Raw genomic sequence first — 11473 nt, 5'->3', positions numbered from 1 at the left:
GTTTACAACTTGCATAGTTCCCATTTCTGTATAGCTGTATATCTCAGATTTCTGTAAAGTTATTTATTTCATATTCTGTATAGTTTTTCATATTTATATCCTGTTCATAGCCTGCACTCAAAAAAATCAACTAGGGCATGTGTTTGATTAACAAAGTAGTAATATGTTTACATCACATGAAGAAATCATTTTTATGCTCATTAAATGATTCATTCTTTTTTGTTGAATATAAATCAAAGAAAACTTTGATGAGTTAAATTCGTTCATGGCAATCCAATGAGAATGAGGTCCATCAAACCAAAGGCTCTGATAGCGTCATGTATTGCGCATGCTCCACGCCCACCGGATGCGGAAAGGTCCGTTGAGAAGTTAACGAGCGCACGTGGAGTTACTTCTTTGGCATACCTGATAGTGAGGTAAGTAATATTTCTTGATATATTTATTTAGGTTAGTGGAGTGAGAGATAAATACTATTAGTTAAAATTTTTTACCTGTGTAGTGTGGAGATTTATATATAGCAGGGAGGTTGTAGACCCAAACATTTTTCAAATGTAAGTCGGTGAATTTAATGTTTTTTTTTTAAACTTAACCGGAGTCGCTAATTGTTGCAACAGAGCAAAAACTGATGAGGTTATTTTGGTAAGTTCGTTTTTTTGTTTTTGTTTCTGTCGACTTTGAATGAGGTGTGTTTCATGGTTATCTGCGTTGGTAGGACTGTTTTTCTTCTCTGGAGTTAGCTAACTTTGAAGAGCGGGAAAGCCGCGTAGAGCCGTAACGTCTTCGCATATAGCTCCATGAATGAAGGGTTACTTTCTGCTTAACCGGAGTTGGTGATTGTTGGTAGTAGTGGTAAGACTGACCGACATGGTTTTGGTGATTTTATGAGTGTTTTATGATGCTCTATCTAAAATTCCTGTTTTTGTCAGTGGAGTTTAGTCGCGGGCAACCGCATTAACTGGATTGATGAAAGGTTTAATTCAACTAAACCAGCGTTTAGGGGAGTTAATAACAAGGAGTAAGATAAAATCTGTCACAATAATTGCATGTGCATTTTCTTTTTTTGTAATATATTCACTTAATTTTTGAATTCAGAATGATTTAGGTGGATAATTGTTTGGGTTATAGTTTCTCTGGTGCTCTGCATTAGGCTGACTAACGGTGCGTTCACACCGAACGCGATAGATGCCCCTAGCTGATCGCGTGCACATTTGCACCTCGAAGCGCGTCCAGCATGAACTGGTCGAGGTTTATATGCAATTTTCACGCGTATGAAGAAGAGATCTGGGAGGAAGTAGTGCCAGACGGTATGTTATTAAAATGGCAGCTGTCAATCTAGCGTTTGAAGAAAGAGTCTCCCTTCTCTATTTGCTGTGGAGAGCAGAGCAGTGCCTAAAGGACGTCCTCACTGTACCTGGGTCCATCAGGTCTTCCTCAAGCGTGAGCAGTTTGGTGAGTTTCACCACTTGCTCCAGAAGCTCCGTCTGGATGACGGCCGCTTTCAGCTGTACCACCTTCTGTCCCTTGCCGAGTTTGAGGAGCTGCTGTCCCGCAGATTTTACCAACTCGAGCGGTAGACGTGATAAGCGCGAATGCACAAAATGCACCACACAAACTTTAGTGCGTATTTTACTTCGCGCTTCAAAGGCGTCAGTCGTGTGAAGTAGGCAGAAAAGCGTTTTCTCAATGCAAATCTGCTTCCGAAGTTTAGCTGGACCCCCAGTCGCGCTTCATCGTGCTCCTCCATTGACTTTACATGTAAACCTGAAGCTCTGGTCGCGTCTATCGCGTTCGGTGTGTACGCACCGTAACAGTCTTCACATTTCACAGTATGTAGATATTAACACAAATTTGTCAGAGTAATAACTTTGTTTTAATTAATTTCTCTCCCCAGAAATACATCACAAAATAAAGCCACATTCCCATGCTCTGAGATTCTTATGCACCTCCTCAACAATACATGGTAAGTTCATGTTTGCCTTATTATTATTATGTTATTTATTTATTTTTTTTGGATGATGCAGAAGTTTAATCTCCTTGACGTTTTCTAATGCATATTTCATTTTTTATCAGTGACGTGTATGTGGCAGTGCAAGCATTGTGTTACCAGAGAGAGCAGCAGGTACAAATTACTTCAACATTATAAACTACATCATCATTACGGAATAGGTCAACATTATCTGTGCATATATGTTAATTGTCCGTGCACATTTAAGACTTGGAGTGGACTGAACACTCATGTCTATAAAGCTCATTCATCTCAGTTTACACAGACAGCTTCAAGTTCAGTAACTTTTAAATGTGAGTTATGTGACTGCAGTGACGTCTTCTCTGAGAGAGATTTTTTTGTCCATATTGGAACACATCTGCGAAGTAACGAGACAGTTAGTTGTGTGTTTCTTGGTTGCCCTTTCAAGACAAATATTTACAATACATTTTATACACACAAAAAGAGGAAGCATCATCCACACACACTTAAAGATTTTAAAGACAGGGTAGTTACACGTGTGGACCCAGTTCAAGTGATAGAGTCCTCTGATAACGTAAGGGCTAGCTGTTCTGAAGATGTATCCTATGGTGAATTTGAAAGTGAGTCAGTGACAGAATGTGATAATAGTGCTGTTGAAAATCAGCCCGAACTAATTGAACGGAAATTAGCAGTAATATTGTTGAAATTGGAACACATATTTCATGTTCCAGCAAAAGGATTAGATGAGTTCTTAGAGGAGTTAGTTTTTCTGTTGAGTTCAGCTAGTGTACCTCTGACAAAACGTACAATTACAGAAATTTTTAAGAGCCATAACCTCCATATTAGTCAGGCTGTTATTGAAGAGCTTGCAAATTCTGTATGTGTTTCTAACCCTGTGGCTAAAATATTGGGAAAGTGTGGCCCTCTTGCCACTCCTTATAAAAGAAAACTATACTACATACAAAATTTTAGGGTTGTAGAGCCTGTTGAGTATTTTTTATCGATAGACCAAAGGAAGTCATTTCAGTACATCCCTTTATTACAGTTATTGCAGGAAATATTGAGTCACAATAAATTGCTGGATAGAGTGATTGAAGAACAAATAGCTCAAGAAAATAGAGAGAATCTGAATGGTGATCAGAGGGTTTACAGATCTTTTCGAGATGGGGAGCATTATAAAAGAAATAGCTTTCTAGATGGTGAGAAGTTGAGAATTTCTATTAACCTTTATATTGATGATTTTGAGGTTTGTAATCCTCTTGGGACCTCACGGAAAAAGCACAAGCTTTGTGGTGTATATTGGGTCTTGGGCAATTTACCACCTGGTTCTCATTCAGCCCTTTCATCCATTTATTTGGCAATCCTTTGCAAGAGTGAAGATTTGAGGACATTTGGGTTTGAAAAAGTCTTTGATCCACTTTTGAGAGATCTGGTAACTTTGGAGCAACATGGTGTGTTCATCAGTCAGTTGAACGAGTGTATTAAAGGAACTGTGAGCTGCGTCATAGCTGACAACCTAGGAGCCCATGGGCTGGCAGGTTTTGTGGAAAGTTTTTCTGCTGAATACATATGCAGATTCTGTACAGCTAAAAAATCTGAAATAAAGTCAGTGACTGCTGGTGATTTTGAGCATAGAACACCGGAACTTCATGAATTCCATTTGAAGCGTGCACAAGAAACAGCAAGTGCTTGTTGTGGAGTTAAGCGAGATTGTATTTTGAGTAAGAATCTGAGCCATTTTCATGTCACTGCAGGCTACCCTCCAGATGTAGCACATGATCTGCTAGAGGGCATAATACCAGTGGAGCTTGCGCATTGTTTTTCTTTTTTAATCTCTAAAAAGTATTTCACCTTAGAAAAACTTAACAACTTGATCCAAAATTTTGAGTATAAATGGGCAGATAAAACCAACCGGCCTCATGCAATTCCCCAGACTTTCTCATTAAAAAAAAAATATTGGTGGAAATGCACATGAAAATTGGTCTCTGCTTCGTTTGTTGCCTCTAATTATTGGTCCACTTGTTCCAGAGGATGAACCTGCATGGCATATTGTTTTGGATCTGAAGGACATTGTGGAGCTTGTTGTAGCCCCTGTCCAGTCTGATGAGTCGATTTCCTACCTTGAGTGTAAAATCAGTGAACATCGCCAGAGATACCAAGAACTTTTTCCAAACAACAGTCTTCTCCCTAAACATCATTATTTGGAGCACTACCCTGCTCTGATTCGGCATTTTGGGCCTCTTGTCCACAAATGGACAATGAGATTTGAGGCGAAACATAGTTTTTTTAAACAAATTGCTCGCCATACAAACTGTTTTAAGAACATACCTGTTACACTTGCCAAAAAACATCAGCTCGTGATTGCCTCTGACTTGCACTCTTCTGACCATAAGACACCTTTAATGGTAAATGTTGGCTCATCAGTACCAATTGATGTTCTGAAAAGTGATATCGCAGTAGCTATAAAGCAAAGATTACCAGATGAAACTGATGTCCATATTACAAAAAGCGTGTCATACAATGGCATGAACTACAGCACAGGAATGATAGTTGTTCATGGGCAAATATTTGGTTTGCCAGAGTTTGCAGAAATTCTGCAGATTTTTATTTTGCATGGCAGAATATACTTTTTTGTAAAAAAGTTCTCTGCTTGGTATCGAGAGCACTTCAGAGCTTTTGAGCTTGACATGTCACATGCGAGAGAGGTGTCTCTGATTGAGCATGGGGAACTACTCGATGACTACCCGTTAGCTGCCTATTCAGTGGGAGGCCTGCGTCTGGTTACTCTGAAGAGACACACTAACTTGCAGGGTAAACAGGAGTGATGTTTGTAAGTATTTTCCCCCTATATCACCTGGCACAGTAAATAATACATCATACTTTGCAGACCAATTGCTACTTAATTTATTGAGAGTAGATTTCTTTTAAGCATCTTATGCAAGAATTGTCATTAATTAGAAGAATGCAAGACAAATCTGGAAAATGCACTATTCACTTCTCCAGTAAAAAAATTCCTCGAGGCCAAGGTGACATCATCAAATTATCGTTGACATTAGAATTTGTTACACACACTCGCACAATAGTCAATGAGTACATCTTTATTTATTTTTTTAAATATTTGATATTTGTCCAGGTCAGCATGATGCCCCAGCCCATAAGACTGAGGATCATTCTCGGAGAAGATGATGCCAGGAAACTAATTTTACCAGCTGGGATATCAGACTCCATTGAGGAATTGTGTCAGGAAATAAAGACAAATTTTGGAGTGCAACAGGATTTTCGTCTTCAATATCAAGATCCTGATTTCGGAAATGATTTTGTAAATCTGACTGCGATCTCTGAAATTAATGATAAAGCAACTTTAAAGGTTGTATACTTGGATAGTGTGCAGTTGCAAAGTTTTACAGAAGATGGAGTGACATGTCAACCAGTGCGAAGTCCAACACATTCCTTTTCAAGCTCTTCAGACACAGACAATACAAGGCCCGTTTCATCGTCAGGTTCATCACCGTCTACAAGACTGTCAGTGTGGCCAAGTGTCTTCACAGTCCCTCATTTCAGCTATGAGGCTGAACTGCAACTTGAAAAGGCCAATGCTGAGTTCATTGCTGGTGGAACTCATTTGACCCCCTCACCAAAACTGAAATCCCACCTTTTAGAAAGGCTGGCTGAAGAAATAATAAAATTTAAAGTCTATCCAACTGACAATGACCTGAATGAAGTTGCAGAAGCCCTTGTCAAACAGCATCCTTGTCTGAGGGAGCAGGGATCCTTTAATGGCTGTTATGGTTGGAAAATTAGCCTCAAGTATAAAATGGCCAATGTCCGGACCAAACTGAGAGGCCTGGGCTGTGCTGAGGTGTTGGTAAATTCACTAAAGAACAAGGCCCAAGACAAAAGTAAGGCAGCATTGAATGTGAAAAAGCCTAGAAGAGCAGAAGTCAATTACTGTCCGCAGTATCCAAAAGGAGAAACCACTGACAGCCTGGAAAAAGAGAGAATTGCACTGCTTTCAGAGGTTCAGAAGAGAAACAATGACAATATAGTGACAATGAAAATGCAGAAGACTTTTTCGTACAGAAGGCAAGAAGTTATTCAAGGACAGCCCTTTATTGCAGATTTTAAAAGCAGATGGCCAGCTCTGTTCACCGAGAAAGAGGTGCATGTCCTATATGTCTAACTTTTAGAGTGTGTTTATGGTTGACCAGTTATTTCTTGCTTCACTAATATTGACATAACATAGTGATAAAACAGCTAATAATTCCTGGTATGTCCTTCCTCTGGTGCATATTATAAGTGCATTGTTCATGTTTTTCAGATTGACAAGGAATTCCTGCGCATATCGACAGTACCGCTGCTATCTAGATTCTTTTATGAGCTAGACTTGTACACTCCACGCATGATGGAGCTCTTTCGAGGCAAAGGTGGGGTGGCTGGCAGAAAAATGAGACACATCATGGTGGCCATCTCCAAGGTGGGTTAGATCTGTGCTTAAGAACTTTTTATGCCCATAATCTGGCAATTTTATGAGCAAAGATATCTATACATATGGTAGGCAAAAGTCCTAAGAGGTTTTCATATTTTATACAAATTATATAAGCATCAGTCTTATATTAATAAGTGATAAAATCGTATGGTTAATTTTGATCAAAATGGGGAAAACCCCCCCAAAAAAAACATTAGTGTTGCCTCATTTTGTGTCTGATTTGGTTTAGACAGATGTTTTGAGGTGGCTGTAGCTCAGGTGGTAGAGCAGGTCAGCTACTAATCAGAAGCTTGGCGGGTTGGTCCCAAGCTCCTCCAGTGTGCATGCCAAATATCCTTGGGTAAGATACTAACCCCAAGTTGCTCACCGATGCATTCATCGGAGTGTGAATGTGTATGAATGTTAGACAGTAAGCACTAAACCCGGTGGCGCCAGTGTCCGGCAGCCTCGCCTCTGTCAGTGCGCCCCAGGGTGGCTGTGGCTACAATGTAGCTTACCATCACCAGTGTGTGAATGTGTGTGTGAATGGGTGGATGACTGGATATGTAAAGCGCTTTGGGGTCCTTAGGGACTAGTAAAGTGCTATATAAATACAGGCCATTTAAACAGTTTAGAAAAAGTGATTGGGTGAATGAATTGTTGTATAAAGGCAGCTTTGAGTGCTCTGAGTAGAAAAACGCTATATAAGAACCAGTCTATTTACCATGTGGCCTTTTGGACTCTTCCAAACTAAGTATTCCTTTTTCAAACTGCTGCCTAAAAGTTAAATATTGTCATTATGGATTCCCTTTTTTCTTAGGATGACACAATACATACAAGACGAGCATGCATCCTGAAGTCCTTGTGTGTCTACCTGAATGAAGACCATGAGAAACTTGTGAAGGAATATACGGTCAGTTATATTCACAAGTTGTTCTGTGTTATGTAATTTGCTCCAGGAGTTATGGGTAATTTCGATATATGAAATGGTAAAATGTGACACCACGTGTGAATAAAAGATATTGCAATTGGTCCTTGTTTTGTTTCATGTCAAATTTCTGAGGTGTGAAACCAGAGACATAGAATTTAGTAAATATATCAGCATATTCACGCTGATGGTCGTCCTTCTGTTTTAGTTCTATTGGATCTTTCATCTGCATTTGATATGGTTGACCATAACATCCTAGTCGCAAGATTAGAGCACTCTGTTGGCATTAAGGGCACTGCCTTGGACTGGTTCAAATCTTACCTCTCCAATCGGCTTTCTTCGGTACATCTGGCCTCATCCTCCTCTTCCCCTGTACCTGTTTGCTGTGGTGTCCCCCAGGGTTCTGTGTTAGGCCCGACCCTTTTCTCACTGTATATGCTTCCTTTAAGCGCTATCTTTGAGAAATACCACATTGCTTTTCACTATTATGCGGATGACATCCAGATTTATTTTGAGTTACATGATGATCTCGCTTTATCTTTAAATAACTTTCATGAGTGCATGAGTGAGGTCAAGAAATGGCTGTTGGCAAATACTCTTATTCTCAATGAAAAAAAGACTGAAATCATGATTTTTGGCAGTAATGCCCTTCGCGCCAAACTTCAAGATGCCTTTGGCTTTCTTACTAGTTCTTTCTCTGATACTGTCAGGAATCTGGGTGTCTTGTTTGACAGCTCCTTTAAACTTGATAAACAGGTGTCTGCTGTTGTCAGATCTAGTTTTTATCAGCTTCGTCTCATCTCCAGGGCCAGACACTATATCCCGTATAATGACTTAGAAAAGCTCATTCATGCTTTTGTAACGTCAAGACTAGATTACTGTAACTCACTCTATTCTGGTCTCCATGTTACCCTTCTACATAGATTACAGACAGTTCAGAATGCTGCGGCACGTATTCTAACTAAAACCAAGAAGTTTGACCATATTACTCCGGTTCTTGCTGAGCTGCATTGGCTGCCTATCAAATACCGTATTCAATTTGCTGCTTACTTTTAAAATTATCAATAATACTGCACCAACCTATCTTAAGGAACTTTTAAACCCTTATGTCCCTGCCAGGGCTTTAAGGTCATCCTCGCAGTTATTGTTAGTTCAGCCCAGATCTCGGTTGAAATCTAGAGGCGATCGATTGTTTGCCTTTGCTGCACCTGAGTTATGGAACAGCCTCCCGATTGGCATTCGGGAGTCTGATTCTATTTTTTCTTTTAAAGCACGCCTTAAAACTTATCTTTTTGAACTTGCCTTCTCTACCCGTTAAATGCTGACTGTTAACTCCGACCTATTGCATTAACTTTTTACTATTCCTTCATTCTTGGTGTTCTCTATCATGCGGCACTGGGTCTGCTATAAATCTATGTGCTGCAGTCCATTTTATTAGTGGCTTTCTACTGTGAACATTGTCTGCTGTTCTTATTATATTTGATATTAATGCTCTTAACTGTATTATTTTATTGTTTTTTGTAAAGCGCTTTGGTATGCCTAAGGCTTTTAATGTGCTCTATAAATAAAGGTTGTTGTTGTTGTTGTTGTTGTTGATTGCTGAATTCCTTTTTTTTTTTCATATGTAGACTCAAACAAATGTATTATTATATTTTACGTCACAGAACACTGAGGCCAACACTGAAGCCATGGAACAAACTGTGATGGGAGTGTATGTCATACATCAGGAGGGTGCGGAGCCTGGAGATGACCCAGAGAACATCGGTGTCCTGATTGAAGGCGTGGAGGTTCTCACTGGTTTGAGGAGCATTGCAATTGCTTGTGCTCTGTTATTTGGACTGATATACTGTCTGAACCTAAGCTACCCACCGGAGCTCAAATGGACTTTTGAAGTCTTGCAAAAGATTATCATGAAGCTGGATGGACAGAGGTTGTCATCCAAGGCACAGTTCCTAAAAAACAAGCTAATGGGGTGAATGAGCTTGAAACGGACTCATGCAAGCCAGATATTTTTTTTTCAAGGTTTCTGCAATGCAAATATGTGTTTACTGTTTTAAAGTTTAAAATTGTAAGTTAAAAAATGTTCATATAAACTATGTGGTTTGCTCTGTGGCTATTACACAAAGATTGTTCGTCCATAACTTAAAGTCTTATACACTTGAAGTGTAAACACTGATTTTTGCCAGATGGCAATTGTTACAAAGGCAAATGCACACTGGTTTTCACAAATTGTTTGAGTGGAGCAGTTATACTCAAAATTGAATGTTTTCTCCACACGTTAAATAGCATAAAGTCACTATTAATGGATACAGCCTGATTAAATGGAGGACTAATGTATGCAAGCAACATAGTAATGTTGAATGTTATGTCTGAGCTTTAAATTGTGTTAAAATTCATATTGTTGTTTGCAATGCATATTTTACTACATTTTACGAAAGTTGCTTTGGGGATAATATTTTTTGTCTGCAAACTATTCAACAGACTTATTTCATTTTTATTATTAGGGTTAGGGTTATTTTATTGTATTTTTTCTTTCAGTCAGCATGTCTTGATCTGGAAGTTCTGTGGTCTTGGTATGAGATCGTTAAAGGGGAGAAAGCTAGGCTGAACTGGGATCCTGCCAACTGTTTTAAGAATGTTCAAGCAAAATAAAAGATGGTTTTGCAAGTTATCATTTATGTATGTTTCATTAATTTAATTAAAAGTAATGTTTACATAAGCAATACAAACACTAACTGAAACATGATTGGTGTAAGTACTACAGACATAAATTACATTTGTTCATTCAACAAGATTAACATTGGTGAAACAAACAAATATTTTAATTTGATTTTTATTCAGTTAACATGTTTGTACCAAGTTAGTCTAATTAAATTAATTTAAATTCATGTTATATTGTTTAAACACTTTGGCACATCAAAAGTCAGTCTTGTTACATGAACTAGTAACTGAATGTTAATGTTTAAATTATGTTACACTTACAAACATATTTAGTGTTGAAACAACACAATCAAGATGGATTGATTTAACATGATTTGTTTAGATGGAATATAGGTGGCAAGATGAAATTAAGTTCATCCAATGAATTATTTTTTTGAGTGTGTACATAGCTTGTACTCACTACAGCCTGTACATACTTATAGTTATAGAATATTCACAACATACTTCATACCGTGTACATTATAACATACCATAATAGACCCATTTCTGTAATATACTCACATATCTATATTATTGCTAATATATATTGTAATATATCTATATCACTAAAGCACTTCTGGATGGATGCACACTGCATTTCGTTGCCCTGTACCTGTGCATGTGCAATGACAATAAAGTTGAATTCTATTCTAATTCTATTCTATTCTATGTGTCCTAGGTCTTCATGCAATGATTTCAACACAACCTTACGAAACTCCTAATGTAAGACAAACTGAGTGAACTCTTCCCCTGAAGGTTGCTTGCTTACACGATTAAGCAGTCCATCCTTTATTATGAGTTAACTTTTTCTCATTTCAGTTGAGACAGCGCCGGATTACTGTCTGTATCCTCAAGCCATTGTTGGTGTTGCACTGATTGGAAAGCCGCTCCAAATCACTGTATCCTCTTTTTAAGCACATACTACTTGTGGTTTTCCCAGATCTTCCAAAGACTTCAGCTCCATGCATGCTGAGTAGACATCTGGAACACAAGCAAAAGAAGGTCCAAACTCATCTATGTACCTTAGGGGACAATCAGAGGACTCTGAGACAGAATTATGTTGATAGATTGACTTTATTTCTGCCTGTTGAATGGTCTCCCATTCTGTGCTGTTTTTGTCATCTGGAAAGTTTCTAGAAAGTCATGTGTAGAGATGGCAGCATCGGTGGTGCCCCACCGCATTACGCTTGGCTGTGGTGAGCATGTATGTCAAGGGATTGTTATCCATACGCAAAGTGACACAAGCCCCATAAAGGTAATCATAGGACTTGTCCACCACAGCCCACTTCAGCAACAGGAACTCCAGTTGATGTATCAGTTAGCATTTCTCAAACTGGCTTGACTTTCTGCTGGCAAACACAACTGGTCTTCATTCTTCCAAGTATTCCTGATACTTGACCTACACCTTCATTAC

At 38.8% G+C, this 11473-nt stretch overlaps 1 protein-coding gene across 5 annotated transcripts; it reads left to right on the top strand.

The window, feature by feature from the left end:
• Positions 1 to 229: 229 nt before the first annotated feature.
• Positions 230 to 10030, top strand: LOC308386243 (uncharacterized protein). Of its 5 annotated transcripts, XM_080865652.1 has the most exons (7): positions 268 to 416; positions 1892 to 1960; positions 2071 to 2119; positions 5100 to 6125; positions 6285 to 6440; positions 7252 to 7344; positions 9024 to 10030. In XM_080865652.1, exons 1-7 carry the CDS (start codon positions 277 to 279, stop codon positions 9333 to 9335), a joined length of 1845 nt encoding a protein of 614 aa, XP_080721778.1. In that variant the 5' UTR covers positions 268 to 276; the 3' UTR covers positions 9336 to 10030. The 5 variants fall into 5 exon arrangements, with proteins under 5 accessions (XP_080721782.1, XP_080721778.1, XP_080721781.1 ...); XM_080865655.1 differs by lacking the exon at positions 5100 to 6125; XM_080865654.1 differs by lacking the exon at positions 2071 to 2119 and having other exon boundaries at positions 341 to 416.
• Positions 10031 to 11473: the final 1443 nt, after the last annotated feature.

Source organism: Rhamphochromis sp. 'chilingali', assembly GCF_963969265.1.
Source record: "Rhamphochromis sp. 'chilingali' genome assembly, chromosome: 18".
Taxonomy (NCBI): Eukaryota; Metazoa; Chordata; class Actinopteri; order Cichliformes; family Cichlidae; genus Rhamphochromis; species Rhamphochromis sp. 'chilingali'.
This window is presented reverse-complemented; position numbering and strand designations above follow the sequence as displayed.

What these genes read in the sequence shown, in the direction of transcription:
- LOC308386243 (XM_080865652.1), top strand. Translation starts at nt 277, where the DNA reads ATGAGAATGAGGTCCATCAAACCAAAGGCTCTGATAGCGTCATGTATT. An exon ending in TTGGCATACCTGATAGTGAG is followed by an intron (nt 417 to 1,891) that starts GTAAGTAATATT and finishes TTCTCTCCCCAG; the next exon opens with AAATACATCACAAAATAAAG. An exon ending in CACCTCCTCAACAATACATG is followed by an intron (nt 1,961 to 2,070) that starts GTAAGTTCATGT and finishes ATTTTTTATCAG; the next exon opens with TGACGTGTATGTGGCAGTGC.